This window comes from Rhinolophus sinicus, chromosome 17 (assembly GCF_057876585.1).
Source record: "Rhinolophus sinicus isolate RSI-liver-muscle chromosome 17, RSI-T2T, whole genome shotgun sequence".
Classification (NCBI taxonomy): domain Eukaryota; kingdom Metazoa; phylum Chordata; class Mammalia; order Chiroptera; family Rhinolophidae; genus Rhinolophus; species Rhinolophus sinicus.
This window is the reverse complement of record NC_142517.1, coordinates 1,505,001-1,519,772: the sequence shown is the minus strand read 5'-3', so window position 1 is coordinate 1,519,772 and position 14,772 is coordinate 1,505,001. Positions and strand designations below refer to the sequence as shown.

The 14,772-nt window shown below is 53.2% G+C and overlaps 3 protein-coding genes across 15 annotated transcripts in view; 2 read left to right on the top strand and 1 right to left on the bottom strand.

The window, feature by feature from the left end:
- TSPEAR (thrombospondin type laminin G domain and EAR repeats) overlaps positions 1 to 14,772 on the bottom strand; it is a 158,893-nt gene that overhangs the window by 80,547 nt on the left and 63,574 nt on the right. The gene's annotated exons all lie outside the window — the stretch shown is intronic.
- Positions 2,209 to 3,259, top strand: LOC148754723 (uncharacterized). 4 transcript variants are annotated; one of them, XM_088793767.1, is made up of 2 exons: positions 2,209 to 2,635; positions 2,714 to 3,259. In XM_088793767.1, the coding sequence occupies exons 1-2, from the start codon at positions 2,492 to 2,494 to the stop codon at positions 3,257 to 3,259; spliced, it is 690 nt and encodes a 229-aa protein (XP_088649893.1). In that variant the 5' UTR covers positions 2,209 to 2,491. The 4 variants fall into 4 exon arrangements, with proteins under 4 accessions (XP_088649893.1, XP_088649892.1, XP_088649895.1 ...); XM_088793766.1 differs by having other exon boundaries at positions 2,684 to 3,259; XM_088793769.1 differs by having other exon boundaries at positions 2,209 to 2,815; positions 2,939 to 3,259.
- Positions 8,807 to 10,044, top strand: LOC109454744 (uncharacterized). 7 transcript variants are annotated; one of them, XM_088793740.1, is made up of 2 exons: positions 8,807 to 8,970; positions 9,289 to 10,044. In XM_088793740.1, exons 1-2 carry the CDS (start codon positions 8,807 to 8,809, stop codon positions 9,830 to 9,832), a joined length of 708 nt encoding a protein of 235 aa, XP_088649866.1. In that variant the 3' UTR covers positions 9,833 to 10,044. The 7 variants fall into 7 exon arrangements, with proteins under 7 accessions (XP_088649866.1, XP_088649865.1, XP_088649863.1 ...); XM_088793739.1 differs by having other exon boundaries at positions 8,807 to 9,010; positions 9,299 to 10,044; XM_088793737.1 differs by having other exon boundaries at positions 8,807 to 9,040; positions 9,299 to 10,044.

The following is a 14,772-nucleotide window of genomic DNA, read 5'->3' as shown; positions in this document are numbered from 1 at the left end:
TCTGCTGTCCATTCTACTATTAACTCACTTATCAGTTCATAAATACCATCGTTACATATTTTTCAGTTCTAGAATGTCTACTTGTTTCTTTTTATATATTTCAGATTTATGATCAAACTCTCCATAATTACATCTATTTTCTTGAGTACTTACATCTATTTTCATCACGATTACTTTAAAACTGCCTGAAAACTCCAACACAGTGTCACCTCTGGGTCTGTTTCTATTGTCTATTTTGTCTCTTGGCCCTATTTCTTGTCAAGGCTAATTCTTGATTGAATATTTGATGTTGTATATGAAACATTCTAGCAGCTCCAAGTGAGTTTCTCTTCTTCCAGAGTTTCACCTCACCCTCCACCAGACAGCCAAGTGGGCACAGAGGACTCTTATTGATGTGAAGCTGGGAGGCAGTCTCTGGAAGCTTTTGTCTGCGTCTGGTTTTCCCCACTTAGGATTTAGCTCTTCAGAGGTTCCAGCTGAAAGCTACTCTTCCTTGGCTAGTCGTAACTCTGGGTTATGTCTCCTCGGTAATGAGATTGCAAAAGCACTGCTTGGATTTTTAGTGGCTTTCTGTTCGTTTTCTTTCCTGTGTAGCATGAAAATTTGAAAAATGCCCTGAGGGTCCAAGCTCCAATTCTAGAGCTCTTCTTGGTGCCTCCCATCTGTTTGGGACCCTGTCCCCTTGAGTCTCTGCTGCCTCTGCAGTCACAAATTCCCATGTAATTTTCTCCAACCCCATGAAATTTCCAGAAGGTCTGTTGACTACTCTACGTCTCAGTTTTAGCCTCTGCCCAGTTTCTCCTCCTCACACCCCACAGCAAGACTATCAGTGACACTTAAAGGAAAAGCCATTTGGAGAGTGCTGGCTCACGTCTCCGGAGTCCCTGCATGTCCAGAACCTTTGCTCCTCAATTCTTAGTTTCACTTTCAAAAGCTTTAAATGGATGTTTTTGTGTTTTATCCAGCTTTTCAAATTATTCTCATCAGGAGTATATGTCTGGCACAAGCTACCTTGTCATGCATGGAAGCACACATATCTGTTCTGTCCTCTCTCTCTCTCTCTCTCTCTCTCTCGCTCTCGCTCTCGCTCTCGCTCTTGCTCTTGCACTTCTAGTCTATACGATCAGTTCCTATACCTCTGGAATGGCCTGGAGCTGAGCACAGAAGGCCAGGTTCAAATCAATATTACTTTTATAACTCAAAATATTAAAAAAAGACAACTCAGCCCTCAATTTAATTGAATTCCTCACTGCCTTTCTTGCTTTTCATACATTTCCTAGGAGTTGAGAGGCCTGGGTGGAGACCCACTGTTAGAAACAGAGCGGCAGGCGAGTGAGAATGTGAGTGCCCAGACTCAGGGGGCGTCACCCCCCCAGACAGCCCCACCTCGAACCTTCCTGCCATGTAGCTGCCAGTCCTCTGGGCCTCGTGCCTGCTGTGCTGTGCCTGGTCATCACCAACATAAGGGTGCCAACAGCCCACCTCTCCAGGCCCGCAGGGCTCCCCAGCTGGCCCGGGTTCGTATCTGCAGTCCTGAGCCTGGGGCCAGTTCCAGCCCGAGAGAGGATTTGCAGCGTAGAGAATACACTCCTGTTTGGAAGGTGAAAGGGCTAGAGACGGTTTGAAACGGATTCAGCAGAGAGACCCAAAAAATGTTTGGTGGCCCCTTGATAGTATTTGCAGAAGAAAGAAGCTGGATGACTTTCTGCTTTCTGGCCTGGGTGCCCCAAGGAAATTTTCTATTCATAATCAAGAGGAAACACAGCGATCCTTGCTTCCCGTGTGGAGGCCTTTCTGTGGTGGCTGTGCTCTGTGCAGGCAGGAGGCTGGGTTGGGGTAAATGCAGACAGGATGCGAGGTTGTGGACAGGTGCGGGCTCTGTGGCCCCACTAAGCGGTCGGGTGGACAGCGTGTGTGCACAGCCCAGCCAGGGACATGGCGGTGCTGCCACCACACTGCCCACCTTCAGCTGCTTCCACCTGTCCCAGGGAAGTCCCTGCACAGGAGGTGTGCCAGGGACACAGAGAAATGACCCGGGCTTCTCCAGCTTGGTACTAGGCAAGTCGTGACACCCTAACAAGCACAGTCCCCAGGTGTGCACAGGACCCATCCCAGGTGTCAGCAAAAGGACAGCTGGATTAGGAGACATGGATTTCTCGTCCGGCCAGTGCAGACCCAGGACAATTATCTGCAGACACACACGCTCTTTCTACCTCAGCTCTACAGACCAAAGGCAGCTTAGGATGCGTCAACGGACTAGGACACACGAGGGAGTTTAGAACTATGCAGCATCTCATAGAACTAAACACAGAACAAGCGTTAACAAGAGTACGCTGGGTTCCAAACACAAACAAGGAAGGGAGGGCACGTGAGCTTCCTGTTGGGAAACAAACACCCAGGTGGGTATAAAAGCCGACAGCAGCACCTCACACTCACACACTCACTCACATTCACACTCTCCTCCCAGCTCACTTCCCACCTACCACCCACCATGGCCGCGTCCACGCTGTCCGTCTGCTCCAGCGACCTGAGCTATGGCAGCCGCGTCTGCCTGCCCGGTTCCTGTGACTCTTGCACGGACTCCTCCTGGCAGGTGGACGACTGCCCAGAGAGCTGCTGCGAGCCCCCCTGCTGTGTCCCCAGCTGCTGCCAGTCGTCCTGCTGTGTCCCCAGCTGCTGCCAGTCCTCCTGCTGTGTCCCCAGCTGCTGCCAGCCCTCCTGCTGTGTCCCCAGCTGCTGCCAGCCCTCTTGCTGTGTCCCCAGCTGCTGCCAGCCCTCTTGCTGTGTCCCCAGCTGCTGCCAGCCCTCCTGCTGTGTCCCCAGCTGCTACCAGCCCTCCTGCTGCACCTCCTCCCCCTGCCAGCAGTCTTGCTGTGTGTCCATCTGTTGCACACCTGTCTGCTGCAAGCCTGTCTGCTGCACACCTGTCTGCTGCAAGCCTGTCTGCTGCAGACCTGTCTGCTGCAAGCCCGCCTGTTGCACACCCGTCTGCTGCAAGCCCCTCTGTTGCACACCCGTCTGCTCTGGGGCCGCCCCCTGTGCCTCATCCTGCTGCAGACCCACCTCCTGCGTGTCCCTCATCTGCCGCCCCGTGTGCAGGCCCGCCAGCTGCGTGCCCATCTCCTCCTGCTGTTCCCCCGCCTCCTCCTGCCAGCCCAGCTGCTGCCGCCCGACCTCCTGCGTGTCTGTCATCTGCCGCCCCCTGTGCTCCCGCACGGCCTGTTGCGTCCCCGCCTCAGCCCAGAAGTCCTGCTGCTGACCCTTCCTAAACCTCATCCATGGTCCTTTCCCCAGCAGGCGGCTGACTTTCCAGGCAGCTACACACCCTCTGGCTTTCCCAGCCACAGGGGACAGGACGAGCCCTCCCCCTGGCTTGGCCCCTGCAGGGTTCAGGGACCCAGATGCTCACCTCGTCCTCCCGATGCTGGCAGCACAGATGCCCCTGTAGCTCCAGTCCTGCCCCTGGGCCCCAGGGTGGGTCCTGTGGCCTCAGCAGGCTGCTCCCATCCCGGGCAGTGACATCATCTCTCAGTCCTAATAAAACCACAGCTGCCTCACTCTGACCTTCTGTTTGTGTGTGGATACATTGGGGACAGACTGACAGGGCACCTGGTGCTGGCCTCTGTCAGCCCCTCAAGCCAGGCCACTCGCAGCCCTGTGGGACCCAAGCCCACCATGCAGTCCCCAGGCCCATCTCAGTGAGCTGCAAGCCAGGGCACATGGGACACAGCGGACCCCGCCAGCAGCTGTGGGCCTGGAGCCACACTTGCCTTCGCAGCTTGGTGGCCGCCCCTAGGCCCAGGCTGCATGTCTGTGCCTGGCCCCACACCCAGGGGTCTCATCCACCTGGTTCCCCCCAGGAGACCAGCCCGAGGACCACATGCCCTTCTGGCAGCCTGGCAAGGTGGCCTTTCCTCCAGCTTGGCCCGGACTCCTGCCAGTGAGACACGAGGAGAACGCCCCGGCCCAGGAGGGAGAACCCAGCAGCCCTGGGTGCTTCCTGGCCCTTTCTCAGGCATGGCCACGAGGATATAAATGAGATGAGCCTAACAGTACTGTCTAACCGGCAGACTCCCCTAAAGATTGGGGGGGTTCATGGTTGCCTCCTGACCACGTTCCTGGACTCTGAGCCCCCATCTGACACCCCCATACCCCCCTGCCCTGAGCCCTGTCCCACTCTCACTGTCCTGGGCCCCCTGACGTCTGTGCCCCACACAAGTGGGCTCACACGTACTTCCCACCCTCCCAGGTCCCCCAGGCCTCTTCTGAACGGCCCTTGGCTTCTCCCTGCTGCCCTCCGGCCTGGGCTCTTTCTGTAGGGCAGCTGAGTCCATCCGAGACCCTGAACCTCAGCCCACCCCACTAGTAAATGGACCCACACAACCAGCCACACCTCCAGGCGCAGACAGCAGACAGACCTGGTCCAGCTGCTCCCACCACAGCGCCACCCCTCTGTGCTGGCACAGTCAGAACAGCCATCTCCCTCGCTCCTCCCTGGAGCAGACCCCCCTCCCCAGGACAGGCAGCAGTGCTCCCTCTCCACCCCGAGCCAGAAACCAACCTGACACAAGCTTGTCCATCTTCTTGGAAGCAAAGCCACGTCCTTCCAAAGGGACACAATGAGGGTCCCAAGCACAGAAATGTTGTCTTTCTTGTTGTGGTTCTGGGTGGCTGCCGGGCCCAAATCTGGGTTCTGGGGCTCAGGCACCTTTGTGCTCTGCTAACAGCTCTGGCACAGTGGGCCTGAGCCCCTGCTCTGGGTTCTCTGCCACTGCAGGGCCAGAACGGATGGCAGTGCAGGGCCCAGACTCACTCCGTCCCTGCACACCATCACCAAAGACAGACACGCTCTGTCTGCCCTGGGTCCCGGGAGCGCCGGCTGGGGCGTGGGAGCTGCCCTGAGGGCCCCAGCGCGTCTCCTCTGCTTGCTCAAAACATCAGGCCGGTGTCGGGGCCCTGGCAAACAACTCCTCCAAATGCGGGAGCCACAGTAGGACCCGGCAGGTCTGCATCTGGGCAAATGCCAACAAGGAACCAGTGTTCAAACAGAATCTCCTTCCCCAGTGTTCACTGCAGGTCTGGTCACATAACCGGATAGTGGCAAAGCAGCCCAAATGTCAACCCACTGAAGAATGCAGAGACCCTGTGCGCCAGCCACACCGTGGGGTGACTCAGCCATGAACAGGTGTGAAGCTGTGACAGCCTGCAATGTGGGTGGTCCTGGAGGACTCATGATGAGTGACAGAAGACACACAAGACCACCTGTTACATGATTCCGCCCACAGGAACGTCCAGAACAAGAGACTCCCCAGAGACCGATGAGGGGTTGCCAGAGCTGGGGGAGGGAAAATGGGGGTGATGCTAGTGGTATGGGGTTTGGGGGAGACGTTCTAAAATAAAATAATGGTGACAGCTGCATAACTCTGTGAATACACTAAAAACCATGAATTGGGCATTTTAAGTGGTGACCTTTGTGGCATATGAATTATATCTTAGTAGCCCTGTTAGAAACAAAAAGCACCATTCCATTTCCAGGTCAAAAATACCAGTGAAATATACCATGTTCTAAAAAAATGTAACTACATTAACAAAATGAAAATTTCAATACAAATATAGAAAAAAGTGAAGATAAATGTAAAGATATAATTGTTCAAAAGGCACAGACTTGGAAAGTTTTAAAGGTATGTCCCATCAGTCTTCAGCACAGAGCTTTTTCTTATATTTAAAATATTCCAGAGCTTAGAATAAGCCAGAAGGTTTCTGGGTTTATCTAAGAAGGTTGGAAAAACTCTGATGCCAAACCAACAACGAGGGTGGGGTGGAGAGAGGGAGGGAGAGAGAGAGAGAGAGAGAGAGAGAGAGAGAAAGGAGAGGACTGTAGATGAACCTCATTTGAAACTGTGAGGTAGGAGAGTCCAATAAAGTATTAGGACATTTAACATGGAACTACAGGAAAAGAGCGACACGTCATTATGAAGCAGCATGTACCTCAGAGTGCAGTCCAGAAATGCTACCATTAACTGTACTGCTGAATATGCCAACGGAAAGACCATTAGCGCTCTCCATACGGTAACACACAGAGGATTCAACTCATCCTTTACTCAAAAGCGCAAAGCACACTTCTTGGTAAACTAGGAATAGAAAGAAGCCTCCCCCACACAACGACAAGTGCTGTGCGCCCGGAAGCACACACTTGGCCCTTGGAGGCAGGCGGCACTCCGCCAGCTCCAGGAGTGAGGTGACAGGGCTTGCCGCCACCGGCCCTCACCCAGCGCGCTCGGCATCCTGGTCAGTGCCTAAAGCGTGGAATAAAAGGAAAGCACACCACACAGCTTCCCAGACGCTCGCCCCTGCTGGCATCCCTTCCCCCCACCACCCTGCTGGCCCAGCCAGCACCAGGAAGTCATTACACCGCTGCTCAATCTCAGATGCCCAACATTTTTTTCCTGTTTTCAAACATCGTCTGATCTCCCACTGCACCTGCCCTGCCAGCTCCAGCCCACGGCACCCTGATCCAGAAGCCCATCTCTGTAAGGGCTGGGCCAGACCTGGGTCAGGCCAGCCCGGCCCCTGGAAGGCTTGTGCTTAAAGCAATGACAGTTGAAATACTCCTTGGCCATGACACACGTGTTCCACAGGCCAAGGAGAGGGTTGCTACACAGGAGGGTGTGGGTCACAAATGAGAAACAGAACACGGAGAGTGTCCTAATGCCCATTAAGCTGGACCCCAGGACAGCTGTGGGAAGACGAGAGGCAACATTATACTTGTCCTAGAAGCCAGTGTCAGCCTTCCCAAATACACCTAGTTTCAAACCCACATTCCCTCCCCAGCTCCACCCACAAAATCCAGAGCTGGCCTGGGGGAGAAGGGGGTCGTGACAAGCAGAGCCCCTTGTAGCCAGGGGAGGAACATCGGACCCTGGATTCTCAGGTTTCCCGCTATCATTGTCTTGTTTCACGGGACATTGTACTCTAGCAGCGTTTCTGTGTCTGTACAAGTGGGTCCCTGAGGGGCACTCGCACAGTGGTTGCCTTTGGAAAGGACTCAGCCTGTGATGGGACATGTCTAGCGATTCAGCACATGATGCCATGTCATCCTGCACTTGTCACGAATGTTGCCATCATTTCCCTAAAGCAACACTCAAGTCTTCAGCTCTGGAAGGTGGAGTGGCCACATGGTTCTCTCTGAAAGCAAATTTTAAAAGGTATAAGAAAACCTAAATCAAACAGTATAATAAGAAGCAGGGTCACCAGGACATGTCTGCAGAAAAGAGAAGCAGAAGGAAACAGATCGGTGTATAAACTGGAGCAGGACCCCAAAGCACAAGAATAAAACAGTGTATTCTTTTATTTAGAAAATCAAATGACGGACACCAAGGAGCAGTTTATGTGACACCCAGGGAAACAGATTACTTAAAAAATGGTGGAAAGCTTTTAAAAACACACGCTAACACCGTCCAAGTGATGGAGGAACGCATCTCACTCATATCCCAAGATGAAATCAAGCTGCTACAAAAAAGAAATAATCGAATAATAATATTTGAAAATAAAAAACTAAGGAAAAAGTCAACGCAAAGGCCAAATAATACACTAGAAATGGTGAAAGACTGAAATGTGATCTGAAAGACAAAATCAAGAAAGTCTCCTAGATAAGAGAGCAAATGATAAACGTAAGGGAAAATGACAGAAAAATTTAGAGAGATGAAGGCAAGTTCCAGGAGTCACAAAAGCATAGGACAAGGAAGATGAAATCATTTTTAAATATACAAATAGTACAAAAGCATTTCCAGTGAGAAGTCTTATACTGACAGGCTCAATGAGCTCTTCACAGAACATATAGTAATACACACTCCTAGAAAGCAAAACATGATGTTTTAGAACAAAAATAAAATCAAATGCTCTTGGAAAGTTAAAAAAAAAAAAGATAAACTATAAAGAAATGACAGCCTCATTTTCATCTTTAACAGTGGACACTACAGCAAAATGCAAAGCTGTCTTCCGAGTTGTGAGGAAACAATTATTTCAAACCAGAATTCGGTACCCAGTTGAACTATCACGTATGAAAGTAACTTGATACATTTTCAGATATACGAGAAATCTTACAATGTGAAGTCCACCATCATGTATGACAAAGTCTTTGATCATTTACCATGGTGAAATGAAAATGGAAAAAATCCAGAGTACAGCTTGAAATATGACAAAGGAGTCACCTTAGCACAGGGTAGAGGAAAGTGGAAGGAAGGCGGAAAGAGAGAGCTAGTTGGCAGGACATCGAAACTCTGAGTGTTCTCCTCCCACAGGCAGGGGTGATTTGAAGGGAGGGCACTCAGCTTTCTCACATCCAACCCTCTGTACCAGTTGTATTTCATAAGGTGAACAAGTTGCACCGTACACTTACATTTAAGTGCTTACATGGATAAAACATGTTAAAACACTACAAACACAGAAGAGGTAGAACCAGAATCCATCACTGTGGAGTGTTCACAGCTAAAACTCAACTCGGCATGATCTTACCTCAAAGTTTTCTGGAGCCAAACAAAGCAGAGATGGGATATACATCTTGAAACAGTCACAAGTTTAATGAGGAGAGACTAATTATAGAAAATAAACCAGCACTAATGAGGGTTCTGCTGCAACAGGCTCTAAACACCAATGAGGAAGGGAGGGCGTGGGGAGCCTCCTCCTCGGACAACACCCCCCCCCCCAGCAGGAGTATAAAAGCCGACAGCAGCACCTCACACTCACACACCCTCTCACACTCACACTCACACCCTCCTCCCCGCTCACCTCCCACCCACCACCCACCATGGCCGCGTCCACGCTGTCCGTCTGCTCCAGCGACCTGAGCTATGGCAGCCGCGTCTGCCTGCCCGGTTCCTGTGACTCTTGCACGGACTCCTCCTGGCAGGTGGACGACTGCCCGGAGAGCTGCTGCGAGCCCCCCTGCTGTGTCCCCAGCTGCTGCCAGCCGTCCTGCTGTGTCCCCAGCTGCTGCCAGCCCTCATGCTGTGTCCCCAGCTGCTACCAGCCCCCCTGCTGTGTCCCCAGCTGTGGCCAGTCCTCCTGCTGTGTCCCCAGCTGCTGCCAGTCCTCCTGCTGTGTCCCCAGCTGTGGCCAGTCCTCCTGCTGTGTCCCCAGCTGTGGCCAGTCCTCCTGCTGTGTCCCCAGCTGTGGCCAGTCCTGCTGCTGTGTCCCCAGCTGCTGCCAGCCCCTCTGTTGTGTCCCCAGCTGTGGCCAGTCCTCCTGCTGTGTCCCCAGCTGTGGCCAGTCCTGCTGCTGTGTCCCCAGCTGCTGCCAGTCCCCCTGCCTGACCCTGGTCTGTGCCCCAGTGAGCTGTGTATCCAGTCCCTGCTGCCAGGCAGCCTGTGGGCCCAGCGCCTGCCAATCAGTCTGCACCAGCTCCTGCACGCCTTCATGCTGCCAACAGTCTAGCTGCCAGCCCTCCTGCACCTCCTCCCCCTGCCAGCAGGCCTGCTGTGTGCCCGTCTGCTGTAAGCCCGCCTGTTGCACACCCGTCTGCTGCACACCCGTCTGCTGCAAGCCCGCCTGTTGCACACCCGTCTGCTGCAAGCCCCTCTGTTGCACACCCGTCTGCTCTGGGGCCGCCCCCTGCGCCTCATCCTGCTGCAGACCCACCTCCTGCGTGTCCCTCATCTGCCGCCCTGTGTGCAGGCCCGCCAGCTGCGTGCCCATCTCCTCCTGCTGTGCCCCTGCCTCCTCCTGCCAGCCCAGCTGCTGCCGCCCGACCTCCTGCGTGTCTGTCATCTGCCGCCCCCTGTGCTCACGCACGGCCTGCTGCGTCCCCGCCTCGGCCCAGAAGTCCTGCTGCTGACCAGCTCGATCTGCCTCTTGAGCTGCTGTCCTGCTCCCAAGCCCAGCCCTCCTCTCTCAGCAGCCCCTGGAGCCCCTCTGCAGGCGCCAGGACCTCCCCCTCCCCACAGGTGGGTGCACATCTGCTGCCTAACGGGGGCTGAACATGGCGCCCGTGGCTTCTGAGAAGACACGACTCACAAATCCCTCACCAGCGCTGGGGGGACTTGGGGCCCGCGGGGCCTCCTCTGCAGGACGGTTTCTTGCATTCCATGTGACAAAGGCCGTAATCAATAATCAATAAAGGCTATAATCAATACAATGTTTGTGTTGGGAAATACGATGCGCGTTTGTCTTCTCCGCCCGAGCCCCACGACCACGCCAAGTCTGGGCTGGGCTGCTCCGTCTGATACAAAGCAGACGGCAGAGGCACATTCTCATATCCAAGTTCCCAGCGGCCAAGTGACGGGAAGATCCGCACACTCGTCCCCTTCCCAGGCAGCTGCCCAGCCTCCCCGAGTGCACAGCCTCCAAGGCGGGGCCCAGGGGCGGTGTGGGCGCCAGAGGCTTGGACTCTGAGTGGACTGGGGCTCCTGCCCGCGCCTGTCCCCTGCCTGTCCAGGTTAAAGGTGAATCGGGGAGCAGCAGAAACCCTGTTGGTCAGAATCTGAGAGTCCAGTACCTGGCACCACGCTGCCTTCCCTGGGAGAGGGGGGCCCGCATAGAGGCGTGCTGGTCAGAGCATAGGGGCCCTAACAGGGCACAAAGGCTGGTTCAGACATCACTCGTTCCACTCAAGCTTTCAAGGTCTGACCGAGGAGGCACAGAACAAAAAGATGCCTTGTGAACAAACCCTTGGGACTATGAGGAGGACGAGCCTGCAGTCTCAGTGGACCACTAGTATGAGTCAAGCAGACACCAGTCAGACTGACCAGGCAGCACTGAGGGCCCTCCTTGTCCCTTGTCCCCTCACCAGGAATGGACCAAGGAGGCCCGTGGGAGCAGATGGGACCAGGAACGGAAGGCACCTCCCCAGGGGGGTGGTAGGGGAGCCTGTAAGCCCCACTCCCACCCCAGATAAGCTCGACCCAGGGAAGGAGCCGGCAGAGCAAACACCCTCTGAGGGCCTTCGAAGAGGAAGTGGCTGGATCATAAGCCCGCCTTGACGTTAAATCCCTCAGCCTGCCCGAGTTTATCCAAAACCCGTACTCATTCCTTGTTCATTCAAATTTTAAGAAAAATGCGACCATCTTCATCGTAAATGGACAAAGGCCTTGATGGAGTCTTCATAGCCCAGAGTTAAAAAGACATGGAAAGGGGTGGCTGGACGGCTCAGTTGGTTAGAGCACAAGCTCTGCACAACAGCGTTGCCGGTTCAATTCCCACATGGGCCAGTGAGCTGCGCCCTCCACAACTAGATTGACGACAAGGAGCTGCCAGAAGGGCAGCCGGATGGCTCAGTAGGTTAGAGCGCGAGCTCTCAACAACAAGGTTGCCAGTTCAATTCCTGCGTGGGATGGTGGGCTGCGCCCCCTGCAACTAAAGATTGAAAACGGTGACTGGACTTGGAGCTGAGCTGCGCCCTCCACAACTAGACTGAAGGACAACGACTTGGAGCTGATGGGCCCTGGAGAAACACACTGTTCCCCAGTAAAAAATTTTTTTAAAAAGCCATGGAAGAAGGTTCTCCCTCACCCCTAACCCAAAGAAAGTGAGGTGCAGAGATGCTGACACACGTGGAAGCCAGCAATCTACAACCCAGTGTGAGTGACAGCTGATTTCCCAGCGCTCCTGGGCGTGCCCGTGGCAGTGTCCTCACAGCCCAGGCTTCCTCTGCCTGGGACACCATCCCCAGACCCCCTCACAGCACCCAGTGCCAGCTCAGCATCACCTCCTCGCAGAGGCCCCAGCCACCCACCAGCACCCCTTAATCTCTATCTGCTGAACCTGTTTTCCTTTTCAGGACTCAGCCGTCTTTGGGATTACTTCATTAATTTCTCCATTCACTCATTTATTCATTGCCCTGGAAGGCTCACGAGGCTAGGATGTCTCCGTGGCCAGCACACAGTACAGTCTGTTGCATGAACAAATCAGCTTTTGTGTAGATTACTGGAAGGCAGGAGTTGGCGAACTGTCTGTGAGAGGCAGACAGTAAGCATGTCAGGCTTTGCCATCACGTAGTCTCTCCCATAACTACTCAGCATTCTTTTTTTTTTTTAAATTAAAGTTTATTGGGGTGACAATTGTTGGTAAAGTTACATAGATTTCAGGTGTACAATTCTGTAATACATCATCTGTACATCACATTGTGTGTTCACCACCCAGAGTCAGTTCTCCTTCCGTCACCATATATTTGACCCCCTTTACCCTCATCTCCCACCCCCCACACCCCTTACCCTCTGGTAACCACTAAACTATTGTCTGTGTCTATGAGTTTTTGTTTCTTCATTCGTTTGTCTTGTTCTTTTGTTGTTTTCAGTTTTATATACCACATATCAGTGAAATCACATGGTTCTCTGCTTTTACTGTCTGACTTATTTCGCTCAGCATTATACACTCAAGATCCATCCACGTTGTCACAAATGTTCCTATATCATCTTTTCTTACCACCGAATAGTATTCCATTGTGTATATATACCACAACTTCTTTATCCATTCATCTATCACAGGACACTTTGGCCATTTCCATGCCTTGGCCACTGTAAATAAAGCTGCAATGAACATTGGAACACATATGTCTTTATGGATAAATGTTTTCAGATTTTTGGGGTAGATACCCAGGAGAGGGATTGCTGGGTCATATGGCAATTCTATTCGTAATTTTTTGAGGAACGTCCACACTGCCTTCCATAACGGCTGTACCAGTCTGCATTCCCACCAACAGTGTATGAGGGTTCCTTTTTCTCCACAGCCTCTCCAACACTTGTTACTATTTGTCTTGCTGATGATAGCCATTCTGACTGGGGTGAGGTGATATCTCATTGTGGTTTTGATTTGCATTTCTCTGATGATTAGTGATGAGCATTTTTTCATATGTCTATTTGCCATTTGTATGTCCTCTTTGGAGAAATGTCTCTTCAGGTCCTCTGCCCATTTTTTAATTGGATTGTTTGTTTTTTTGTTGTTGTTGTGTTGTAGAGTTCCTTATATATTTTGGATATTGGCCCCTTATCAGAGGCACTATTTGCAAAAATCTTCTCCCATTCGATTGGCTGCCTCTTTATTGTGTCAATGGTTTCTTTTGCTGTGCAGAAGCTTTTTAGTTTGATATAATCCCATTCATTTATTTTAGCTTTTACTTCCCTTGTTTTTGGAGTCAAATTCATAAAATGCTCTTTGAACCCAAGGTCCATAAGTTTAGTACCATACTCAGCATTGCTGTGCAAAAGCAGCCCTAGACAGCAGCAAATGCATGGACGTGGCTGTATCCAATAAAACTTTATTGACAAACAGGCAGCAGGCCAGATTCCTACTGTAGACTTGTATGCAGACTTCTGCTCTAATGTTTCCTGTGCAGAATAAGAGCTCTAAGTACATTACTGCCTCAGAGTCTTCATGGATGGCAGGTGACAAAAGGGATGTAAAGGACACAGTGCTGAGTCAGGCCGGGGTGCCTTGTGCACAGTACTGACCTGGAGAAACCACAGGAGCCCCCGAAGAGTCAAAGCAGCACATCCTGTTTGCAAGGGAACCTGGCCTCAAAGCCAAGTGTATTTACGGTGGAGCCTAACAGAGGAGAGTGCGTTCCCGGATACAGAGAAGCACGTCGAAACACGTGGAAGGAGCCATGAGGAAGTCAACAGCCGTGCTTCGGTGTTGACTGTGGGGATGCCCACAGCCTGGGAATAAGGCCACCAGGGAAGGAGCCTGCAGGTGTCACTGCCCTCCGCCCCACGCCAGCCAGCCCCACGTCAACATGTGCCACACTGGCTGCTCCAGGGCTGCCAGGTTGCCTGCTGCTCGCCCAGCCCCTGCCAGGCGTGCTGACATGTGCCCGTGAGCTGCAAGCCCTCTGTGTGCATGGACCCCTCCTGGCAGGCCTCCATCTGCAGGCCTGGGAGCTGCAAGCCCGTCGTGGGAGGACCCCCCTCCTCTCAGTCTTCCAGATGCTTCCAGCCCTCCTGTTCCACACTGGCCTGCAGCCCCACCTCCTGTGACACCCCTTCCTGCTGCTGACCGCAAGTCTCCTACCCAGCTGGTCCCAGTGCAGACGGGGTGACACCTGCACCTCTCTCACAACGAGTCCTCGGCAGCCCCCAGGTTCTGCTCATGGCACATGAAAAGCACGTTCAACAAGCCCTCTGAACTCCAGGACGAGAGTGTGGCGGGTGATCTGGACCCCTTGTGACCCTGTCCACCCCCGAGGGAAGCCCTGGTTCTCAGGGTCCTCCTGTCTCCAGGAGGAGACCTCACCCTGCATGAGGCAGACACATGGGCTTTCCCAATGCAGCGTGTCCCCGTTTTATCCTCACATATTTCTGAAGTCCTTCCCTTGAAGGTGGATACCTTCATACGCACAGCAGCCCCTCCTCAAAGAGTTCTCTTCCTGAAAGCTCAGCTGAAAGTGGGGGTCCTTCATGGGTGGAGGGTGGAGGGAAGGTGCCGTCCCCACATCTGCCACCCAAGATATTGTAGATGGAAAGGACAGAGGAGAAAATTCCCTCCCATTGAGTGGAGGATGGGAAACAGGCCTGGGCCCCGGACCCAAGGGGTACCTAAAGGATCACTGCAATGGGGGAGGGGAGCAGGGAACTCTCACACAACTCCCCCCCACACACACACACACACACAGAGTGGGGTCTGGCCAGCCAGTGAGGAGTGGCAGGAAGTCTGAGAAAGCCTTCCCTTCCCAGTCCCAGGTGCTCAGGGCCTACTCAAGGCTGACACTGGCCATGGTGACAGACAACCCTCCCCCCACTCAGCCCGACCAGCACAGCTGCACGAGCAGCATCAGCCTCCACC